Source organism: Setaria viridis, chromosome 9 (assembly GCF_005286985.2).
Source record: "Setaria viridis chromosome 9, Setaria_viridis_v4.0, whole genome shotgun sequence".
NCBI lineage: Eukaryota > Viridiplantae > Streptophyta > Magnoliopsida > Poales > Poaceae > Setaria > Setaria viridis.
Genome location: NC_048271.2, coordinates 54179680 through 54204042, shown reverse-complemented (window position 1 = coordinate 54204042; position 24363 = coordinate 54179680). Strand labels below are relative to the sequence as shown.

The 24363-nt window shown below is 50.4% G+C and overlaps 3 protein-coding genes and 1 long non-coding RNA gene across 4 annotated transcripts; 3 read left to right on the top strand and 1 right to left on the bottom strand.

The window, feature by feature from the left end:
• Window positions 1-3739: 3739 nt before the first annotated feature.
• On the top strand, window positions 3740-4965 carry LOC117840647 (uncharacterized). Its single transcript, XM_034721164.2, has one exon. The coding sequence runs from the start codon at window positions 3964-3966 to the stop codon at window positions 4726-4728; it is 765 nt and encodes a 254-aa protein (XP_034577055.1). The 5' UTR covers window positions 3740-3963; the 3' UTR covers window positions 4729-4965.
• Window positions 4966-5609: 644 nt separating this feature from the next.
• On the bottom strand, window positions 5610-9245 carry LOC117840646 (uncharacterized). The gene is made up of 5 exons (XM_034721163.2): window positions 9109-9245; window positions 6746-7420; window positions 6438-6626; window positions 6230-6352; window positions 5610-5969 (listed from the first exon to the last, which is right to left on the bottom strand). Exons 1-5 carry the CDS (start codon window positions 9172-9174, stop codon window positions 5859-5861), a joined length of 1164 nt encoding a protein of 387 aa, XP_034577054.1. The 5' UTR covers window positions 9175-9245; the 3' UTR covers window positions 5610-5858.
• LOC117840649 (uncharacterized) lies at window positions 5861-9798 on the top strand. Its single transcript, XR_011897169.1, has 4 exons — window positions 5861-6388; window positions 6512-6605; window positions 6891-7446; window positions 7973-9798. It is a non-coding gene; the product is annotated as an uncharacterized lncRNA (long non-coding RNA).
• A 10911-nt stretch (window positions 9799-20709) lies between these two features.
• Window positions 20710-22815, top strand: LOC117835909 (noroxomaritidine synthase). Its single transcript, XM_034715236.2, has one exon. The coding sequence runs from the start codon at window positions 20776-20778 to the stop codon at window positions 22402-22404; it is 1629 nt and encodes a 542-aa protein (XP_034571127.1). The 5' UTR covers window positions 20710-20775; the 3' UTR covers window positions 22405-22815.
• Window positions 22816-24363: the final 1548 nt, after the last annotated feature.

Sequence of the window (24363 nt, the reverse complement as noted above, 5' to 3'; positions counted from 1 at the left end):
AGGAAACGATCTTGGAAGATAAGTGGATGATAGGAGAAGAGGGCGACGTGTGCGTCTAGTCACACCGCCCCAGTCTATTCGTCGGCCTCGAGGCGCCCACCACTGCACTAACGGCCACTTCCCGGCCGGGACCGGCCTCGCAGCTGTTGCCCAACCAGCACAGCCCGGCCTATGCTATGCTATGCGCCCAGGTTTTTGTTCCCTTTCGCCCCGTTTCTTCGCGTTTTCACCGTGCCGTGCCGCACCATGCGATGCGAGGAAGATGACACGCTCGTGGAGGGATCGAGAGCACACGTTGGCTTGGCTTGACCGGCCCAGGCTAGCCGGTGGCGACTGGGAGTCTTCGGTGAAACTGAAGGGGGAAGAAACGAACGAACGAGGCGTGCACGTACGTTCTGGTAGACCTGGAGAGAGGTTTGAATTCTTCAGAGGAGCGAGCGTTGAACCGGCCCGGCCAGATGGTACTTGGGTGGTTCAGACTGTTGCTGCAAGTGCTGTGTGCAGTGCAAGTACCAGCATGACCGGGACTCTTATTTGAATTTGTCCAGAACTTTTTTGAATGAATGCTCTGTGCGCTCTGCGCTGTGCAAATACGATTTTGTCATGGAGGATTGTCTTTGGATATGGTTATTTAATCCCCAAAATAACAAATTTTCAAAGGAGAACAATGGAGATTGGAGAATGACAGGACGTGGATCCACTGACTTGAATGGGGCGAGACCTTAACGACCTGTGACGTGTGGTAACGCACCAAGAGTGGGTCAAACCTTTCTTCCGTGTTGTTTTTTCCTGGTTGCGAATCAATGAATCATCTACTTCTTTTTGAAAAAAAGAGGTAACGCAACCCTGACCAAAATGGATTCAAACGGACACGCTCCAGTCCAGCCTGCAGGCAGGACGTGCCATGCCGTGGCGTCCAGCAATCTCTCATGTCCCAACGGGAGTTGGCCAGGCAACGTCTCGCACAACTACAGGAGGCGCCGCGTGACGAAGGAACGGGACAGTGCGTCGTCGCCGTGGTGCAGACAGCGACCGGCAATTCAGTAACCTGGCTCCAAATTGACCACAATGCAAAGATGTCTGGTTTTATTTGACAGCCACGATCTCTGTTGCTGATGACTGAGGTAAGTGGACGATCCATCTCACCACCCTCAAGTGGAAGATGGATCAAAGCGACGGGCGAGGGCGACACGACGTGCCGACGAAGGAGCCATTCAGAGTCACCAGACAGCAGTAATAACCAGTGCAAGTCAACTTTTACTAGGTGCAAGATTGGTGCTACACCAGGTTCCCGTTTACTCCTATATATAAGACGAAAAAGAAGAAGCGCAGTATGGTAATGTCAGCTCTAGCGTGTACAGATCCTAAGCTTTTTATTCTGATCTGATTTCTGAACACTCATCCTTGGCAAAAAAAAGATTACTGAACACTCATGTGAATAGCCTTCAGGGTTCAGCAGATGGCCTAATCTGGTGGTGCACAGTAGACGCCAAAATCCTCGGTACTCGATGGCATCGCCGCCGCACCTGGGGCTCGTGTTAGGTAAAGCCCTAATAATCCGCATGCCCACGTCACTCGTGAGCCGTCGCATTTTCCCTTCGTTTTCTTCATTGCTGTTGGATTGGAGCAACCAAATTGAACAGCCGCGTGCGGTTTCAAACATTGGCAAGCGACCAAATCCGAGTGAGATGCGACCGCGACATGAGTATCATCATCATGTATAATCTCGCCGACAAATCGTTGCATCACGGTACCTTGCTTGCTCGGGGCTTCTGCCTCAACTGCAGTGTCCTTTTCTGGTCAAACGGAATGGCGCCATGAACCGAACAACCGGGAAAGCTCTCCGGCGTCCACCGCCATCAGTCGCCGTCCGTGTTTACTGTGATCGTCGTCATGAATGAATCCATGATTTCCGGCGAAAGGATAATGCATGTCAAGCAGGAACAGGCCGGAAGAACGGTGTTACGCCCATACCATGTGGCTGTGTGATCTCGTTCAGTTTCAGACAAAAAAGAAAAAGAAAACATGAATCAGGTAGACCCATATTGTGTTATCACGGTCGCCGGCATCATCGCTGGTCAGTGGTCTCCATTGCCGGCCTGACATCCTCCTTGGGAGACGGCAAGACGAACTCGCCATAAGATACAATACAAGCACCATCGATGGTGCTCCGGCCTCCAGCTGCAGAGATCTGTATAAGAAACTGAAGGGAGAGAGGTTGCTTGCAAGCTGGTCAAAGACAAGAGTACCGGGAGAAGTGCTTTTGTTCCACGACTCGAATGCAAATACGTAATAAGATACCATAACCACTGCCAACTGACAGTACTCAGCATGTGGATGAGGATACTTTATCAGGCCAATCATCTCCGTCACGTACACGCATGGAACGCTGAAGACCAAGCAAAGCATCCGTAGTCACGTACATGTCCAGCTCTGCACTTCACTTGGGCTGCCTAAAAAGTGGTTTGCAAGTACGGCATGCTGCCACTGACCTTCCGCTCGTCGAATACCACCAGTACTTGAGCGTTTGTGTGCCGAGCACGTAGCGTGCCATCGTTAGGTATCGGAAAGAAATGTTGTATCCGCCGGCCTTTTCGGGAGGGTCGCTTGCCCGGCCGCTCTACGCAACCGTGCTCACCGTGACCTGTGATGCATTTCGGTCTCGGTTCAGGGACAGATCAGAGGTGCTCTCTTCCCTCGGCCACGAAGCAAAAAATTCTGGACCGTGCAGACTCGATCATGGCGGATGGAGGAGTTTCCGTGGCTTTAGGAGGAGTGCAACCTCTGTTCAGTCCATTGTATGCTCGTTCCTGCTACATGGACGTTCGAACTTAACAGTCGGCGCCAGAACCAGTACGGTATCCATCAGAGAGCTGCGGTTTTGTGTATCTGAACGCGCTGACACTTGGCCAACTCGATCGCATGTTCCCTAGCGATTGGTTTCTTGTAACCCACTAAATCATGATCATTTGATCCACTGGATGAACACTTGCGATCAGTACGTCGGGATCATACACGTGTACTGGCCATATGCCTACAGTTTCTTCTCCCCACCAGGAATCGATGCCTGCAGTTGGACGGACGTTTTCGTCAATGTCTCCCTCTATCATCAGTCTATCTGCATCGAGTGAACGGCTTTTTCTCTGGAGAGCAAGAGCGAACAGCTCCTTTGTTCTTGTCCATCCGCACGTTTGTTTGGTGGTGTTGGGATAGGAATTCCAGCTCAGGAGCCCAACAGCACCGCGCAACCGGTAATGAAGCCCATGGAATCACGCCAAATTCGGTGTCTGTCGCCTCAGCAGGGGATTCGCGCGGGCTGGGGGAGTGATTCCGGCCCAGGAAAGAGCAATAAGCAGCCCACATGAAAAGCGAGCTGTGCACGTGGCCCACGAGAGCGCGCAAGAAGGAGGCCCACGGGAGCACGCAGATGCAATAATCATCACGCGGCCCATCAATCGAGCTGCAGGCCGGCTGTAGAAGGTGACAGCTTTGACGCATAATCGCACCCGCGCGCGGTCCACCGGCGTCCAAACAAAATTCACACCATGATGTTACGGCCTCGCTCTCACGGTGGAATTTCGTTGGGCTGCTGCTTTCATCTACGAGACAACGACGCGTGCTGCCCGCGCGGCCGCGGCGCCGAGCTGCCGGAGACAGCGACGCCGAGCTAGCCACACGCCCACACGGCATATGCCCCGGCGCCCGCAGGGATCGGCGACGGTGCGCCCCCGCGCCTGGCATATCCTCTCCCGCGGGGACGCAGCCGCCCAACGCGCGATAGCGGCCGCATCCACGTCACCCCTCGCCATCCTCTTCGTCCCCACTCGGTGAGCCCGTGACCTTTTTTTTTTTTCCTTCCCCTCTCGGCTCCCGACCCTCCCACAGTTCCAGGGCCACGCGCCCCCTTTTCCCGCACCCCGTCTCGCCTCCTATGGCCTGCGCGCCCCCACGAGGGCCGCCGCCATGCCGCCCCCCGCGCTCCACCTCGCGGCCGCCGCGACCTCCGCGCTCGGCGTAGTGCTCGGGGTGCGGCTGCTCGTCGTCCTCTCCCGCTCCCGCGCGCTCAAGCCGCTGGCCGACGCCACCTCCGCCGCCGCCGCCGCGCTCAGGACGCCGCGGGCCCTCGCCACCGCCTCCTCCCCGATCGCCGCGCTCCTCGCCGCCTCCAAGGCCGCGTCCAAGTCCTACAAGGCCGCCCGCACGCTCGGCCCCGCCGCGCGCCTCCCCAAGCTCCCCTCCTCCAAGCGCCTCAAGGCCGCCTTCGCCGCTGCGTCGCTCCTCCGACTCGCCACCGCCGCGCCGCTCATCCCCGCGACGTCCCCCGCGGGGGTCGTGGTGCTCGCGGTGCTCAAGTCGAGTTACAAGCTGTCCAAGAACACGTCAAAGATCGCCGAGGGCTTCCTCGGGCTCCAGGTGCACAAGGGATTCAGGAACGGGATCGACGCGCTCGGGGTGGTCGTCAAGGTCGCTGTCATCGCCACCGAGGTCGCCCTCTGGGTCGGGGGGCAGTTCTGGGGTTATGGACGCGGCCGCTGCGTCAGGTTCCTCGGCTTCACCAGGCAGCCGAGTAGCTTAGTCCTGCTTGGGTGTGGCAAATCTGAACCTCAAGTTGTACTGTTCGATCCAGTAATTGATGAGATGGATGACGATGGGTGTGAATTGGAGGAGCGAGGGGCCTCAGAATTGCTCTCCCTTGCTGTGCCCGTGCCCCAGGTGACAGCATTTTAGTGACTTAGCACACAATTGTTGTCCCTGTACATTTGCTTATATCAGATCATGTAGAGATGGTTTTTTATCGAGTCCTTGATCTTAGTTCTTGTATGTCACACTGGTTTTGGTGAAGAAACTGTACAGTTGTGTCCAGCCAGGGTTGCAAATTTGTATGTCAGCTGTTTCAGTGACTGTTGTTTGGAAATTTGCGCTGATTGTAGCTTAGCTGAAATGGAGTTTTCCAGTGTGGTGGTACTACTAGAGCTTCAAATAGTCAGAGCCGACTTTCAGTGTGGTTTGTCTATTTCACTTTGGTACCTAAATGACAAGAAGTGCTAATGCTTAAATTTTATAGGCTGATTAAGATGTTAATTTTTGCCCTCACCCAGCTGCAGATGCTCGATTCTGTAAATCTGCAGTTTGCTATTGGATAACTCAAATGAAAACAGAAAACTAACAAAATGGAATGTCTACAACTATTGCATGGACACAGGAACTTATCAGAAAGATCTTGAACCTTACTTAACTCATGCTGTATAATGTTAAACATTTCTGTAACTCTATTGCCATGCTATATGTGCGGTTTTCCTTTTCTTATTTTTGGTGCAGTGATGGGTCGCTAAGTGGTGGGGTGCTGATTGGGAGCCTTCAGCCTCTGTGGCCAGGAGCATGATCTAGTTACCAGGTATGGCTGAATGTAGTTAACCAAATCCAGTACTCTAAAATATCTTGTATATCTCCAGTTACATATTTCCATATTTTACTGCATTTACAATCAAGCAACATGTAGTTTCAAAAAAAGAAGAAAAGAAAACGATCAAGCAATGTAGTGCCATGAGTTGAAAATAAAGAAGTGTCCAAGAAATCCAGGGAACTCTTTATTTCTATAAAGGGCATAGTTATATACACAAATCACTGTTTTGGAGACTAACTACCACATTCACATGTGAGAATGGCAAACAAGGGACAGCAGATTACACATACATTAATTCTACATTAAAATTGAACTTGAACTAAGTACTTGTCCTGCAAGTGAGCTTCTAATGCTGTAGGCTTATTTTAGTGGAAATGGAAAAACTGTGCTCAATGGTTGCACAACTTGAAACAAAAACACTGGGTTCTTAGTTTGCATGGCTGAGACTTGAGAATCATATCCAGGACTCAATGGTGCATTTGTACTTGTAGTTGTAGGGATTTAACCCACTTAGATGTGCAAGAATATCAGATGTGTCCATCATGCCTTCTTCTTTCATACGGTTCTGAAAAAAAAAGATAACAATTCTTGTTAACTCTGTATAGAATTGTACCAGGTTTCCATTTGAAAACAATTAAACTGCATAACAGGAATCATGCATCTTCAAGTTAAATAGACCAGGGACTAATTCATGAGCTCATATCTGCATTCACTACGATCTTGTGTTCTATCACTAGTCCACATGAGTATCCCCAAGTTACCATTTCTTTTCGTTATCTGGACTGTAATTTCTTATAAGACAATATCGTATACTTCAAAACTTACAGTTTGTTCATAATGTTCATGATTGTGGGAGCTTGATTGTGCTGCTTCACAGAGTTCATCATTCTTTGCAAACCTTCCGCGGACACGGGGCCTGCTATCTGCCAAGGTTTTTCTACAAGCGTACTGCATATTTTGTTGTGTGTTAGCACAGCTGAAACGGTAAGATGTCCATGCACAAGTATTGCTGTACTGAAATGCTCAATAGTACCTTTATTTTTTTGCTGAAATTTCTCTCGTTTCGTTTCTTGATGTACCTATGAATCTTTTCCTTTCTCTCTTCAGGTGACAATCGGACAACCTTGAATGTCGAATCCTCCAAGCCTGATAGCTCTGTTGGAGTTAATGTTGCTGGGTTCCCATTGCATCCATTTGTCAGGTGTTGATTATTTCCTCCTACCTGTGTAAGAAGCCAAATCAATTTGCATGGTCAGCTGATTACTTGGCCTGTCATTTTATCTGACCATCATTGTGGTTTGCAGTATGATTCTCAATGCACTCCTAGGTTCTGAATGTTACCTGCATCTCTGCATTATTAAATGCCCCTTGCATGGACTCTGTGTCACCTTCCATCAACTTCTGATATTCGCCAATCATCGCCATACTATTGCTACTATCACTTGCACTACTGAAAAATCCTCTTTGTGGTGCCTCTGCATTGCAGTTCGTAAGAATTGCTCCTGCTTGCTGAAACATGGTTCCATCCAGACCCATGAACCCTCCAGCTAGTGCCGCTGTGAAGCACTCATCATAGTCTGAAGCGATTGGCATCAAGGCAGGTGCACTGGTGCTCATTTGCATTGGAGGCACTTGTTCTGCAATTGTCCCTGGAAGTTCCATTTGGCTGAATTGCTCTATGGTGGCCTCATTGGTGGCATGTGGATAGTATGCTACTTCTGAAAGCCCATCGATCGGGGGAAGGAGCTCGGTCTCAAGTCCATGTTGCTCTTGCTCAAGGAGGGCCGTAAGAGTGGAGTCGAAGGAGGGCAATGGGGAGTACGCTGTGGGTACAACAGCTGGAGTTTCATCACTGTAGCTGCAGACAGGAGGAGTGGTAGTGGTAGACGATGAAACATCATCAGAGCAGGCTGGAAATGGGTCGGAGGTAGTAGTCACTGCAGCAAAGAGGTCATCACCAAGGCCTTCGTCACAGAAGTCAAGAATATGGGCAGCTATGGGGCTTGAAATGCCCTCCTGTAAATTTCAGAGGGGACAGAAAAGTGAGTTTCTTCTTGCTAAACAAGTGTTCTTCTAACAATTGAACCACAAAACCACAGACCATATAATTTTCAAGGAAAAAAACTTGGGGCAAATCCATAAATTTGTGTATGTCTGACTGAATCATAACTTACAGGATGTCCTAGGGGAAACAATCACACTTTACAAACTCATCATGAGAATAGTGGATGTTAGGTGCATCATTACCTTCTGTTAGAGGATACCTATTTTTTTGTCAGTGCAGTTACTTCTGTACAATTTGCGAGGATCAAAAGCTGTAGACATATGCAACCATGTGCAATTTTCTGAATAATTGTACTATATTTATTGAAGTGAACTTGTCCAAATAAAATGTAAGATGCATCTATGTGATTTGGCTATAAAATTGTCTAAGATATAGAAGCAAAAGGGAAAAAATGTCATTTATTCTCTGGTAATGCTGCAGGCCCAAATCTGAAAGATCTCAACCATAATTTAAATGCTTTTAGCTTTATATAGACGCCTAACAACTATGCATTACATGTGCAGGCAAATACCAATGGTCCTAGGAAATGACTTATTGCCATTTCAATTACAACCCTATGAGCATGAATTGTTTGGTCAGATTCAGAACAGAACATCATCGCAAACCTAGGAAGAAACAGAACAAGATCTGTGATAGAGAAACAATTACGGTGATGCAATCGTCAGGAAGCATGGCGGGCACCGTCAATCTTCACCGAAGATAGTCAGATTGGTACGTGCACAGCTTCTTGGACAAGTTTCCTCCAATGTTACATTGATCCTTGAGAAGAGAGATGGTTCTACTTGTGGCGGTAAACTCTGAATCAGCATATGTGCGAGGAAGGTAGGCTAATGAAAGAGAGGGGGACCGAAAATAAGCCAGCTTGGCCATGCAGATGCACATGACTATTTTCCAGGACGACGACATCACAGAAGTCAGAACCCAGAATTTTCCGTGCGACAATCGCGGTCGGGAGGGATACAGGGTAGAAACAAAGACATAACCAAGAAGTTAGCCAGCATAAAATTGGATATCCTAAATGCATATGCATGGTCTAATGCAAGAATGCTATTTTTGCGCAGGCTGTGCTTATTTCTGGAAAGAAGTCTCAACGAATTCGGTCACTCCTCGAAGCTGATAGACCGGGGCGTGCGACGACCTCATCTGACGCAGTATTTAGCAGGTATGAAATATATTTTCCTTCCAGCCTTTATGACTTTGCATGGGCGAGATCTCCTTTTAGTCATTAATTTGACAATAAGAAAATTGTGGTATACGGAATTTATGAATAGACTAAATACATCATGCAGAGTTTAGTAATTCTGCTGAGAGAATATTGTGTGTTGATAATTAAAAAGATCTTGACTAGCGGTTTTTCTTGACACAATGATCTACTGAGGAAGCATAGTATGATTCAAGGAAGCAATACAATGCATCATTCAGTGTCCATACTTTTCCTATTAGCAGCACGCTATACTCACTGCTCAGCTAGCAATTCAGATACACATCATGCAAGCAAGGAAACATAGCAAAACAACTCTAACGAAGTGGTGCATACATGCAATTTTTAAATTAAATCAAAGAGCTATATATGTACTAATAACAAAAAAAAAGAACAGAAACAATGAAACAGCTAGTCCTCAAGGTTGAAGCTACTTACAATGCCGAAGCCATCCGGGATCACCATGCGGGCTGCATCCTCGAACACCATCATCTCTCTGAGCATGTATCGCGGTAACTTGCCGGTATATATGCAGGCGGGCGTTGGTTACACAGTATGGGAGGGAGATATCTAGTATCAGTACAAATCTATGAACCGATGGAGGAGGTATGGGTTGATGAAGGGTAGCTAGTTCGGGAGAAGAAAGGTCAAAGGGAAGTCGCCTAGGCCTGGCCTAACCATGGCGAATGCTGGCGCTGGACATTTATAGGGAGGGAGGACGGCAGTGCCCGGCAACTGCATGGCCTTCCTTTTGCTATCTTTGGGTGGTGCCGTCTGGTGTGATGAACCGACTAATAACAAACTGATGAAGCTTGGTTAGAGCAAACAGCTCGACAGGATCGTTTGCATGGATGGCTACGTAAGACATAGAGAGGCCAGAGGCCTGGTATAGTAGGAGGATTAGAGGACTGTTGGATTAGTCCAGCTAATTACTGTCGTGATCGCGTGTGCTAGCTGGGAAGACAACCTCGGTAATGAAGTCGACAATGCGATTGGAATCTGGTCGGGTGGTCGATCGCCTTTGGGTCACTTCATGTCTGTCAGGCTGTATGTAGTAGGCTAGATGGCTATCCATCCATCTATCAGCTAGCAGTCTATCGATCTATCTCTGCAGTGCCGGCCTCGACACATATATCTTCCTCTTCAAGGATGATGAGCCAGTGATCGATCGATATGATACTGCTCCACTTGAAGCCGTAGTAAGCTTCTATGGCTAGCCGGCTAAAGGATCTCGTACGACGGTAACATGCTAGTATATATGAGCCTTTAGCTAGCTAGGTATATATAGGCAGCATAGCCCTTTATTTCTGCAGCTTATTGCACGGCCTTGCGTGAAGGTTATCTAGCGATGAGATCCCAACATATCGATCATCGATCGGCACCTAAAACTTTTGCGTGACAGATTCCGATCTTCCGATGAGACGCTGCCGATTTCTCTGCAGTGTTGTTTCAGATAAACTCCATTTATGCAAACTGATCGTTCATCAAGGAACGAACATTTTGTTTGTCCTCGATATGATCGATCTGCCGTGCCATTAGGAGCTGCGGAATCCAGCATCCTGCTATCATTAGTCGACACGTCAACGTGAATGACGCGCATAGTAGGTAGTATAGCTTAGCTAAATCCTGCAAGAGCATCGATCTCGCACACGTTCCCTTCTTGCCGAGATCGTTTACTTTGCCGTGTTGAGCAAAAGACAGGTACGGTGACACACTGCAGCTAGCTACTGTTTGGACACGCGAATCATATCCAGGGCGAGGCGATTAGCTAGCTAGCCGGGTAGTAGCTCCTGGAGAAGAAGGAACAATGTCAATGCGCGGGGTGCCGAAATTACCATATAGAAACGACCGCCGCTAGCTCAAAAAAGAAAGCAATCATGCAGAGGCAGGCAGACAGATGCAAAGGCTGGTAGTACGCACGAAGTACCTGGCTGGTGGCCTGGTGGGGGAGGGAGAAGAGGTGAAGGACAGGGACAGGCCAGGCCCCCCAGGGCACCGCGAGAACAAAGGCGGTCGGAGCTCGGAAGAAGCTTGACGCACACACGATCGACTGCACGAGCTAGAGCTAGAGCACCACCCACCGAAACGGAACTAATGCCCATCAGTCCCGGGAAAAGGGAGCCCCAAAGGCCAGAGGGTTTAGGGCAGTGGACAGGGCACTGCACCACCCCCTGCTGCCGGAATCTCTCGATCCCCCCTGCCCGCTTGCCGTCGTGGTGCTTAGCGTAGGCCTGCCGCCTGCGGGGAGAGGAAGGCTAGGCCAAATCCCCGCCCGCGTCCTAGCGTAGCGTGCACAGTTGCCCGGCCGCCCGCGTTGCGCGCGCGGCCAAGGCCAGAGGCCTGGCGGCGGAACGCAAATTGCAAGATAAAGCGGCGCCTCCGGGCCGCGGCAGGGCGATCCGCGCCGGGCTACGGGTGTCCCCGCTTTTGTGGTACACGGCGCGACCGGCGATTCCGTCGAGCGCGTGGCCGCCTCGCCCCGGCCCGGCGCGCGTACGCTGCTTTGACCGGGGCGGGCCGGGCGGGGGAACGTACGGCTGGGACGATGCCGCGAGCCGTGCGGCGCGGCGGGGTACGGTGTACGCTAGCTCGAGGTGGTGGTGGTAGAGGCTGAGGATCGGAGGCGGGGGTGACCGGGCGGGCAGCAGAGACCAGGCGCACGGGTGGACACAGGATCGGCGGGCGCTGGAGGGTGCCGATCCGGCGGACATATTCCGATCGCGGCGACGGGACGGGAGGATCCGTCGCCGGCCGGGGCGAGCGAGTGGAAGTGGAGCCCTGGCCGGCCCGCTTCGTGTGTCGACGCTGTAGCGCGGCGCGCGCTGCGATCCGTAGCGGGGCGTGGGCGTGTGATCGACCATGGGATCGACACGTCGACGGCTAGGAAGCTCGACGTCGACGACCCCGCTTCCGCTACGGTACGGTTGGCTGCGACTGCGAATGAATGCTTTACTTCTTCAGCCCGGTTGCCCTTTGGTCTTGATGCCATGCTTACGACATTGTTCTCGTTGATCCTTCATGGTGTATAGAACGTGCTAGCTGGGGATTATTGGCTGGATTATATCGAAAAACTTTGACAGTACACAAGTCTCAAAACGTTCCAAGAAAACTATTGGGCCTACCTACCTAACTTCAGTGAAAATAGCTCGGTGTGCCACGCGCGCAAATGGGGCATCTAAATCAGCCCAGCCCGGCAATATCCCCTCCGCCCCCCCCCCCCCCCCCCCCCCCCCAACCAAAAAAAAAATCTAGTTTAGATGGCAGTTGGCAGTTTTAGCATACGTGACGCCACATCAGGCACACGCGAGGATGGCAAATTGGACGGTTGGACCACATTGACAACTCAGGATCTAATATTAATCTGGCTGTAATGTGGACTTATTTTCCTCTTAAATAATCAGCAGATCTCCCGCTCAGTACTAAAAATAATAATAATTCAGGTCAAATGGAATTTATCATTAAAAAGTTATACATTTTTTCCAGAAAAAGTTATCTAAATAGGTTCCCCCCCCCAAAATCTGGGTAATAGGCCCAAGATCTGGAGCCACGCAAAAAAAAAAAAGGGACCTACTCAGCCCACCAGCCCGGCAAGAAGGCACCCCAAAGAAAGAGGCCCAGGATTATTACCTCGTTAGCTCGAATTCCATTCTGTTGAGCAACGTGTAACGAAACGTCGTTGAGCAAAGCAGCAATCCCGAGATGCGGTCTGCACGGCCGCCACGTTATTACGGTGCCAAATCTTTCGTTATCACGCCACTACTACATGTTACAGCTGACCGCTTCATCAAGCATGGCAATGGCACTTGCTCCATGCCCGCCGGGCTCATCTAGCTCAGCTCGACATCGGAGTAGGAAATCTTCGTTTCCTTGGGAAGTCATCGGACGGGGACTTGTCCAGCTTCTGCTGACGCGTCCGTCCACAGCACGTCTCATCAGACGTCGGTACGGTAGGCTGGTACAGTGAGAGCAGCCTCTGCTCTGCTGGTCCAGACTGCTGACATCTCGATCGGAATGTTACTTTCGATCCCACGTGGCTCACCCTCTCAAGTCTCAACAATACAGGCCACTGACACTGATGCCCACACTGCTGCTACAGAATCTCGACATCAAGATCGTTTTCCTATGTCAGTGGCTCAGGCTCAGCACAAGTCGAATTGTCGAAAGAAACCCTCGCATTTCTCTGCAGGTTCTGTTCGCTGCGATTACTACACTGCTGATGCACACGCCGCTTTCGGCGAGGCAGCCAAGGAGAAGGATGCAAACCGGTGCGAGTGCGTCCAGTCACACTCCCACGGCGGTCGACGAGCTGAGCCGGCTGCTCCGCCGTGCCTGTCAGTCGTCCTCCGCCGCGTCGTTTTTTAGCGGAGCCGCGAGCGAGCAGAGCCCGGAGCGCGCACCGGCGCGGGGACGCCGGCGTCAGCAGAACAGAGACGCTTCAGCTAGCTAGCGTCCGGTCGCTGCTACCCACGCTGCGTTCTGTCCATTCACAGCGATTACGATGCCACAGGTACTGGCACTTGGCACAGGGAGCCTTCATCAGACACTCGGTGAACGTACACGGCCTCTCTTCTCCGTTTTCCTTAGCCCGTCAAAAGCATCAAAGGTTCGTTGAGAAAAAAAAATCCGAAACGTGTGAGCTGTTGCTGTTTCGTTCGTACTGGCCTGGAAAACTACACTTCAGAATGCTTGAGGCGCCCGTGCAACTCGTTTCCCTCTTCTTCTTTGAACGCGACGACTGCCTCAAACGACTAGCTGTTTGTCATGACAGGAGTTATGGCGGGTTGATGCGATCAACTGGACTCAGCGCCTCCACGGATTTCAGATAGATACAACACCTTGCTCCGCCCAAATAATCTTTGGCAGGTTGATGGGCTCATCCCCTTTATTCGATTGATTTGGAGTGTTGAAACTGCCAACGGGTCGAGCATCAGAGAGAGACGGGAGAGTCGGAGGCTACTACAGTACAGTAGGGCAATCAACCGGATGGATATGAACACATCCTCTTCTGTAAAAGTACTAGCACTGCTAGCCAATTGTTTCACAAGAATCTCACAAGAGGCCTCATCCCCGTCGCTCTCTAGCTCCTGGAAATTTCCATGAAACTAGCTAGCAGTTCACATTGATGACCGGCCCGCCCAGTGGCGGACCCACGTTAAGCCCAGGGCACAGGCCCTCACTCAACATTTTGAAGCAAAGGCAACTAATATTTTTTTCACCATGTACGAGCTTTATGAATCTATGTTTTCTTAAGCTGTGCCCCCGCTCAAATCCTAGCCTGGGTCCGCTCCTGGGCCCACTCTAAGTCCATTATTATCGCATTGTATCTTTGTGTAATAACTTGTATCTAAGATCCTTATCTCACTGGGATAGCACTAGATAGACATGTATAAACGACTCATATAATGCATTGTACTTATTGTGTTATTATCTTCGAGGGTGCTCAAGACAATTAATTGCTTTGAGTTGAGTAGATCGATTTTGCCAACAATTCCCTCAAAAGAAAAGATTAGTGCAAGAACAATTAAAGTATGCTGCAATCATTTGAACAATCAACGGAGTGCACAACATTTTTAATTGGGGAAAGCTAATTTGTGCTCGGGTGTTTCAAAGCTCCCCAGCACTCGATTTTTGCTGCTGCTGCCACACCACGCAATTGGACCCTCCAGCCACATCTTCCTCGGCCACGGCGAGGCTCCGGCCATCTTCCTCCACCACGGAAAGTCTCCGGCGACCTATGGCAGGTTAGTGTTTGGGGGTTTGGGGGTGGGGGCTTCCATGGAGCGGCGTCTGTAGAAGGAGGTCGCCGGCGGCAGGTCTGTCCGGCGGCGGTGAGGCAAGGCGGCGGCGGCGCCGCCGGCCGGGCAGTGGTGGACAACCGGTGGGCGGGGTCGGGGTCGGGGTCGGGGCGGGGGCTACAGCGACGACAACGACGGCGGGGGTAAGCGGTGGCAGGAAGGGCCGGCGGCGTCGAGCTCCGGTGACACCCTAAACAAGAACGGCGTCAGGCGTGATTGTCTGTTGCTGCTCAAGGTAGAAGAAGCAGGACAAGCGTTCGATCTTCATCCAATGGCCGAGTGCTATCCTCCCTAAAACACTCTCGAGTGTTCTGTAGACACTCCCTTTTAATTTGGCTCAAGCAAATGGCACATGTGTGCTGGGCCTGAAGCTTGACGATGCATGAAGACAATAATGCAAGACTGCTACAGAAAAGTAGCTAGGGAGGAGTAGGTGCAAATAACCACTGGATTAATAGCACGGACTAACATATATAATCCTCTGGACTCATTTGAAATACAAGGACTTAACAAGGAGTAAGACTTTGCAGGAAAACAAAAACATTCAAACCGGTATATGCTCCAGTTTTGTTCAGCATAATATGTTTTCAGTTCATTTGCCTGAGACGCAGCATTTTTTACATCATCGTACTACTACTACTACTACTATACCAGAATAAGCTAATACGTAAGCTGCGAACCAGACGCGACTGAATCCCGGCGGGGCAGAGGCCGATGGATCTAGCTAGCTAGCTAGAGAACACGCATATAGATAGCACTCATCTATCCATGCATGGAACCCTCCATGCATGCACGAGCTACCAAAACCAGCGATATCGTTGGTCCATTTGCTCCATCAGTTTGGTGATACATCTTGCTCATCGTCCATCCCGATATGCTTGGCCTTGCAGCTTAATCGGACACTATATAACTCTGTACAGATCGACACCAACGATCCGTGACGATGATAACGTACGCGCGCGACAGCTAGAATGAATGACTCATCAGGTCTCGATCAGCTCACGAGCCACAGCCCACTACTGGCGGCAGATGAGGCTACGTCGGTGTTGGTCTCGATCGACGACGATCGTGATAGCATCCATGATCGATGGGGAGACACTACTGATCGATGGTTTCAGATCGTCATGCGCATCCATGATGCATCACGCATGCAACAGCAAAGCTAGCAGCATGGCACGGTGCTGGCCGGCTGCTTATTACTCATCCATCCCAAATTGGAAGTCATTCCAAGAATCTTGGAGAGTTAAAATATCTCAAGTTTGACCAAATTTATTAATAATATAATAATATTTATGATGTCATCTAAGTATCATTAGATTCTTCATCAATTATATTTTCATAGTATACCTATTTGATGTCATAAATCTTTATAATTTTTTCTATAATTTTGGTCAAACTTGAGATGCTTTGACTCTCCAAGATTCTTGGAATGCCTTACAATTTGGGATGGAGGGAGTATCATACAAACGGTCATATCTAATTAACTGATTGAGATCTTTAACTATTTGCAGGACTGCAGAGAAGCCACCCGTGCTCTCGTCGGGGCGACCCCAGGCGGAAACCCTAGATGCCGCCGGCAGGGACCCCTGCCCCCTCCCTGTGCCCTCGCCGCCACCCGAGCGCGTCGTCAGAAGTCCACGCGGGCACGAGGAAGGTGGCGGCGGGGACCTCGCGTCACTCACTGGGTGGCTCGGGCAGAAACCCTAGCCCAGATCTCCTCTCCCCGATGCTCCAGACAACGGATTCCGGTGCCCTGCAGGTGGATTCGCTCAATAGTGGCCTATGGCAGCTCCTGGTGAGCGTTGTTGGCTCCATGGAGGCATAGCGGTGGCCGGCACAGTGAGGACCCGAGGTGGACGGCCTAGGATAGCAACAAGTGGTGTTTGGTAATCGTCAGCATGTCCAGGTTCTCAGGCGAAAATCATGACCGGTCTTGATCAGTGCAATGATGACGGTGCGCCATGATGCATCATTCTCCTTGTTGAAGGCGTTGCGGTGAGGACTTTGACCTCTAGGGACTTTTCGGGTGAAAATCAAAGAATTGAATCGCAGGTTTGGGCGGCAGCAGGCGCTGTTTTGAAGTCCCTGGAATGGTGGTACAAGATCAGCTTGGAGGAAGGGCGGCAGAGATTTGACTAAGTGCAATTTCTACACGACGAAAGTGCAACAGGAAGAAGGTGGCCACCAAGCAGGATGATCCTAACTTCTGAAGTTTCTGAGAAAATAGCAGATGTGAGAGATTAGTTGCTGCACAAGGCCAAAGGCAAGAATATAGAAAAAGTTTGAAACTTATTCTTTCTAGCTTTATTTCTTAGGCTCTTTCTTTCTTGTTTTCTTTGTTCCTCGTTTTGAGGAATGGAGTCTAAGTACTCTTGTATTTTCTAGCTTTATGGACGGATGGTTCCTTTATGGTCGTCGACATTCACCTATGAATGTTCAAGACTGGATATTTTTCTTAATTAAAAAAAATCTAATTAACTAATTAAGCATCCTTTTGTATCGTACTGTACGCATGTCCTCAGTGGTAGTACACCTACACATGCATTGGTCCCAATTGGATCAGAAGGTATGGGTGTAGCCAGATATACGCAGGTGATATCATATATTCCCTTATCGAAAGAAGAAAAAAAATTATATATAGTCTGGACTAATGATATGGGGAGCTTCTGTAGCGCACAGTACTTGGAGATAAGATCAGCAGCGCCGGGAGGGAGACCCTTCCAAGCTTAACATCTGCTAGCCACACACCTCATCTCATCACCAGGCCACTACTCCACTGCACGCATCGTTCATCCATCCATGTGCGAATGCCGAATGCGAACGGCCGAACCCTGCTGCCTACAGGATTGCAGCTACGTGAAGCACGTGATGGTACGGTAAAACACGCATTGAAATCACTGCGTGTAAGTGTAAATCTTACCAAGGAAGTACCGACACACAACGCAAATGTCCTTTGAGCCAGTGGCCTGCATGTGGCATAGCGAAATGGTCTCGCAACAGCATGATCAGTTGATCACTGTCACTGCCGATACACAGCAGCGCTGCAAATTAAGCCCATGATATCATCGTGCAGGCAACATATACAGGTACGCACAGATTGTGTCGCGTGGGTGTTTGGTCCCCCAAACGATCGAGTCCATGTGAACCAGCTGATATCTGCTTTAAGGTGTATCATTTTCTTACGCACAGTGTCAAGCTGCATCATCAATGCATATATGGTCCTACTGGCAGTTCATCAATCAGTAGTGTGCTGCTTTTGCTAGCGACTGCTTTTGCATTATCCGTGCCACTTGCATTACGATTGAACTGATCTGCTGATTTTGACAGGTACTACCACACAACTATTAGGGGGAGTCAAGTTTCCGAGCGCCCGGTGGAAATGCTCCCACCGGTTGATCTCCGACAATTATTGATTCCACGGCAGCTCAGCGGGCCCAATTAACTGGAGCACCTAGACCCATGTGCGGTACACCGCTGCTGCAAAAAACTAGAGTATTTACGAAGTAAAAAAGATTGTACAATTTTTTTTTCCGATGATATTTCGATAACAGAAAATTGAAAACAAACATTTCTATCAAAAACTTCCAAAACAAAAAATTGCAACAAAATTTTGAACAAAAATTCTGAAAAATATTAGAAACATACGAAGGCAAAAAATTTGGGAACAAAAAATAGAAGAAAAGTTTGGAACAAAATTTCAAAAATTTTATAGGTAAAAAAGTTTTGGAAAAAAAGATTTGAAGAGCAAAAGTTTTTGGAAAAAAATTGAAAGAGGGGAAAAAATCATAAACAAACTTTTGGAAGAAAAAATTACAAACAAACCAAAAAAAGTTGGAGCAAAAAGTTCTAGAAGAAAATAATTTTGGAGAATAAAAGGAGAAAAATATTTCATAGAGAAAAGAGGAAAAAAAGGCGAGCTTGCCGGGGCAGGCCGCTCCCCCAGGGCAGCGCTTGCTGGGATCCGCGGCCTCTCCCAGCGGGGGCGGTGCTCGCTGAGGCTCATCTCGTGGTGCTTGGTGGGGCCCGCCGTCACTTCCCCCCACATGCGGCCCTTGTCAAGGGGCTGCCGCCGCTTCCCCCGCAGGCGGTGCGTGTTGGGGCTAGCCATCGCCGCCGCGGCCCTCGCGCCCCACGCTCCGCCGCCACCTGCGCTAGCGCTGTTGCAAGTTGTGAATCTCGTGAAGAAACGAGAAGGGGACAAGGGAAGAAGAAAGGGGAGGAGGAAATGGCAGGTAGAGAATGGCCGTGTGGACAGTTGTTGTGGGGTCAACCACGTGCGCCCTACACGGTGACCGCTCCGAGCCCTGCACGCGGTTGAATGCAAACTCAACTTTGCGCAACTATTACTAGTTGGAGACATCATATTCGAGACAGTCAATCCACAGGTGCAAATAACAACCACTGGCTCGTACTCAGGAGTACCTCAGAAAAGAGATGGACTTACTAGGGTTCAATAATACTCAGGTGACAGGTTGCATCATCGACGTTTGACGCATCGAACAAGTAACAACAACGTTTATATAAATTTAATATGTAGACGGATAAGTAAAAACGCCGAAGAGCGGTTCTGCAGCATCATAGAACAACATGCGCAACTCCGAGCATATCTCCTGACACAATCTAAAATTTCAGACATCTAAAATATAGGAACCGAATTATAAGAATGACAATATATATTCTCCTGCAGTTTCTGTTTAAAAATCGCCAAAAGTTTGCAGTCTTACGTTATCTGCCATGACTATTGGTAACATATTCTTATTGGGAATGATGTTGTATGCAATTCGTAAAAATTGTTAGGAAACACAAAAATAAACTTAAAATAAGGGCAGTCGACAAAAATACTGATAAGGAGGACTACTAAAACAATTGGCACTCGTAAAAAAGAACTTGCGGGAAAGATTAATTGAAGCTTTTGTACACGTGTGATGGAAAAAAAAACAACTCAAATTGTTGAGCCCGTCCCAAAACATGCCAGCCAACCGGCCCCGCCCGACGCAGAAGCAGCTGCGTATGGTTGAACGATTCGCGAGACGCCACGTCGCTGGCATCATCTGGCAGCCGGGATCCACGCTATCGCCCACAGCTAGCTCCTCCTGGTTGTATGAACACGTACTTCTCCCAACAGTTGCGCATGCACGATGATGCTGACTACTACGGATTAGCTATCAAGCTCTAGCTTACTTCCAAGACATGTGCGCATGGAAAAGACGGCACAACCAATTTCATTCGCTCTTCGGGCGGTGCATGGGCGCATGGCGCGCGCTCACACCCCCATCACTTGCTGGCATCGATCGGGTGGCTGGGCCGCTGGGGGTCTCGTGTGATCTCCATCGATCCAGCCACGTACGGCGGCGTCCATGATTGAGCTGAGCCTATCGTGTTCTCGTCACGAGCCATACAGCAGGAGCACCAAACGAGATAGCGAGCATCGACCGTTCGTGGTCCAAGATTTGCTCGTGATGAATTAAACAAGCTGACCATTATTATTGCATTGGTCTTGTCATCACGTTCCAATCCATGCAAGAAACTGCTTTGCGTCTGAGCATGGCCGGGCCCGGGTGCTTGCGGCGTAAACTTGCTTCGTTGCTAGTACCTGCTCGGAGTCCTGGCTGAAGACCTCTGCACGGCCTGGTTTTTTTGTGAGGGGTGTTTTTCCTCTCTTATGCCCTGTCATCTATGTTTAGATACTAATTAGAAATATTAAATATATGTTAATTACAAAATCAATTGTATAAATAAAAGCTAACTCGCGAGATGAATTTATTAAATCTAATTAGTCCATGATTTGACCATATGACGCTACAGTAAATATGTGCTAATTATGGATTAATTAGGCTTAATAGATTCGTATCGCGAATTAGCCATGACTTATACAATTAGTTTTATAATTAGTTCACGTTTAGTCTCGAATAAAAAATTAGTCTCTTTCTTATGTTCTCAACATTGTGCACATGGTCACGATCCAAACATATCTTTTGGACTAAATTTTGACTGGGCGCGCTAGGGGTACCAAAACCAACAAACACGGTTTAGCTCCGTTAAAAATCTGGCCCTATTCTGAAACTGTGCAAGTTAACCCTATCAGCAGGGAATACGATGTGCTGGTTTTGGAATGACACGCAGGCAAAGGAACACACCCCTGTAAAGAAGTGTGATGGTGACACTCTGACAGAAGCAGTCGACTAGAATTTTCTTTCACATGCATGCAGATTGGTGTAACCGTGTAACCTGGAAACCACAATCCAGTCCTCACTCAGCTATTTCTCACCTCATCTTCTCTGGTATTAAAAGGCTTGTACCATACGTCAGCATGATATCCACAGCCATTGGCAGCTCTCTGCACTGCACCTTCTGCAGCGTATCGAGGCAAAAGAGGCAACCAGCAATGGCGCCTTGGGTGTCCTTCCTGGAGATCTCCCTCTCCTTCCTCTGCTTCGTGGTCTTCTACTACTTCCACATCAGGTCCAAGCGGAAGAACCCCCTGATCCCGCTGGACTGGCCCTTGGTGGGCATGCTCCCCGCCCTCCTCGGCAACCTCCACCACCTCCACGAGTGGATCACCTCCCTCCTCGTCGCCAGCCCGCTCAACTTCCTCTTCACGGGCCCGCCGCGCTCCGGCATGCAGTTCTTCGTCACCGCCGACCCGGCCAACGTCCGCCACGTCTTCACCTCCAACTTCGCCAACTACCCCAAGGGCCCCGATTTCGAGGAGATCTTCGACATCCTCGGCGGCGGCATCTTCAACGCCGACGGCGAGTCGTGGCGCCGCCAGCGCGCCAAGGCGCAGCTGCTCATGTCCGGCGCCCCGTTCCGGGCCTTCGTCTCCCGCTACAGCCGCGACAAGGTCGAGACCGCCCTGCTCCCGCTGCTCTCCCACTTCGCCGGCACCGGGGAGGCCTTCAACCTCCAGGACGTGTTCCTCAGGCTGACCTTCGACACGACGACGACGCTGGTGTTCGGCGTCGACCCCGGGTGCCTGTCCATCGGCCTGCCGGACGTGCCGTTCGCGCGCGCCATGGACGACGCGATGCACGTGCTCCTGCTCCGCCACGTCGTCCCGATGACGTGGTGGAAGCTGGCGAGACGGCTGAGGATCGGGCACGAGCGGAAGATGGAGACGGCCCGGCGCACCATCGACCGGTTCGTCGCCGACACGATCGCCAAGCGCCGGGCGGAGAAGGCGAGAGGCGGCGTCGAGGCCTCCGCGGACCTGCTCTCGTCGTACATCGACGACGACGGCGAGGAGGGCGCCGGGGGCACCGTCGACGCGTTCCTGCGCGACACGACCATCAACCTCATGCTGGCCGGCCGCGACACGACTGGGTCGGCGCTGTCCTGGTTCTTCTACCTCCTGACGCAGAACCCGCGCGTGGTGGCCAAGATCCTGGAGGAGCTCGAGACCGTCAAGCAGGGCACCTCCGCCGTCATCGCCCCGGACGGCACGGTGACCTTCGACCCCGACGAGCTGGGGCGGCTCACGTACCTGCACGCGGCGCTGTGCGAGTCGCTCCGGCTGTACCCTCCCGTGCCGCAGGAGCTCAAGGAAGCCGCCGCCGCCGACGTGCTGCCGTGCGGGCACGAGGTGCGGGCCGGGGACAAGATCCTGGTGTGGCTGTACGCGATGGGGCGGATGGAGGACGTGTGGGGCAGCGACTGCCGAGAGTTCCGGCCGGAGCGGTGGATCTCGGCGGAGGACGGCCGGGTCCGGTACGTGCCGTCGTACAGGTTCATGTCCTTCAACTCGGGGCCCCGGACCTGCCTCGGCAAGGACATGGCGTTCGTGCAGCTCAAGGCCGCGGCTGCCGCGGTTGTGTGGAACTTCGAGGTGGAGGCGGTGCCCGGGCACGTCGTGGAGCCCAAGCTGTCCATCATACTCCACATGAAGAACGGATTCATGGCGACCGTCAAGAGAAGGCGGCAGGCGGCCGCGCTTGCCTGATGACCTGACATCGATCTGCGGTTGTCTGGAAGATGAACATGCCGTTCTCGATCAGTTCTTAAGCACGTGTGTTGATGGGCATAATGGCCGGCCAGTACGTACTTGATCAGTAGCTTGTGACCACCAGGGCACCAGTCGGTACGTTAGCTGACATGTGTGTGCTAGAAGGTGCAGGCACACGTATACGTATTCTATGTCTCCATCTCGTGGTGTTGTGTACGTGTGCGTTCCGTCGATCGTTGCTTATCTAAAAGGCAGTGCTACGTGTAAGTGTTGTGTGCTAGGTTTCAAATTGTGCGTCGTGTTACTCGTGTCACGCATATGGGGTGCCTTTTTGTGGAGCGGTGGGTGAAAGTGAAACCGTACGAAATGTGAAAAGGAGACTGAATGCGAGTGCAGGTGTGTTCAGAATTCGGATCATCACAAAAATTACCGCTGCCATATAGAAACTCCTAGTGCTAACAGCGACTCGTCACTCTACGACGTGCTCGTACGCTCTGCCATTCCAATCAACTTTTTTTTCGACCCTCGAGCTTGCATTCCGTGAGCGGTTGGGGCGTACGGATCCGTCAGCGTCGATGCCACCACCGCACCCGCGCCGCCCGCGGCAGGGCGCCCGGCGGCTAGCAGGAGATGACTGATGAGGAGAGGGGGGAGCGCCGAGCGTGTCCCTTGTTGGTTAGCTTGCGACCCATGACGGGTTAGGCGGCGCGGGTCTTTCATGCCTCCTCGCCAGGCGGTGCCGCGTCCCTGTCGCGCGCGGCCTCGCATGCATGGGGGGTTGATGGCCGGGGGCTAGCCGGCCGCTAGCGCGGTGGGCTTGGCCGGTGCGTGGCCCGCGGCCGTGGAATCGTCAGCACGCGCCCCCGCCCAGCAAGGCTGCAACTGGGGAACGGGATGGCTGGAGAGGCTTTGCATCAAGAATCGCAAGGTGACCTGGAAGATTCTGTGTACCATAGCCTTCCGTGCACCAGCAGTTGTGAGATCAGTTGTGTTGTTTTGCCTCCACGTGAAGAGATCTCGGATTTGTCTACACAATAAATTCATGTGAACCCTTTATTTTGTCGCCTGTTGCCTTTGCTAGCATTTCCGCATTATATCTTGCTCTCCTCTCTTCTATTTGGCTCTTAATTTGTCACGGGCCATGATACCATAAGTTGCATAAGGTATTTTTGATAAACTCTTTTTTTATCGCTCTAATTGTTGACGTGTTTAGCTGTGATCCACTGGTTCAAGATGCAACTTCTTCATGAATTAGCTTCGCGAACAAACAAACTGACCACGTTCTTTCTGCTGTACTATATGTCAGAGTCATCACTTTCCTTGCCTGACTATTTTTTTTAAAATAATTTGTACTTCTAAAACTTACACCCTCTTGATTTCAAATGATCAGCAGATGCAGTAAATTTTTTTCAGAAGCTTATAATAGTCGTCCCATTACCATTTCCTAATGGAAAGGTCAAAGTTAGTTCTGTTCCTTCTCCCTACTTTTCCTTGTAATATTGGAATTGCCCATTTTATGTCATGAAGACAAGCGCTCGATAAGAAGTTCATACCACTTAAAAATACTATCAAAAATTGTGTCATAGCGTCGTAAAGGAAAAGTTTTAGGACTATTTATCATGTCCTTTGACTCAAAACTGCTCGCTTTTCTCCAACATTTTAGAACATCCAATCGATAGCCCGGATAGAGAAAAAAAGAAAAAAAAATAGCCCGGATAGATGTTCTCGCCTTAGAAGTACCGAGGAGAAATTACTAGAACATTTTCCATAATCCTTTAACATGTATACTGCCCATTATATATTGGAATGATTCAAATTTCAGTATCTCACTTGAGGTTTCTTTTTTGTATGAAAAAAAATGCAAATTACAATATTGATGCCTCTACTAAAACCCTTCCTGATGTTGGTCCCTCCATCTGCCTCGCCAATGACACCCTCACGGCTGATAAGGGGAAG

Coding starts and splice junctions, on each gene's coding strand:
- LOC117835909 (XM_034715236.2), top strand. CDS start 20,776: ATGATATCCACAGCCATTGGCAGCTCTCTGCACTGCACCTTCTGCAGC.
- LOC117840646 (XM_034721163.2), bottom strand. CDS start 9,174: ATGCTCAGAGAGATGATGGTGTTCGAGGATGCAGCCCGCATGGTGATC. Junction 6,627..6,745: donor TTAATAATGCAGAGATGCAG/GTAACATTCAGA, acceptor CTTCTTACACAG/GTAGGAGGAAATAATCAACA. Junction 5,970..6,229: donor ATGAACATTATGAACAAACT/GTAAGTTTTGAA, acceptor TTTTTTTTTCAG/AACCGTATGAAAGAAGAAGG.
- LOC117840647 (XM_034721164.2), top strand. CDS start 3,964: ATGCCGCCCCCCGCGCTCCACCTCGCGGCCGCCGCGACCTCCGCGCTC.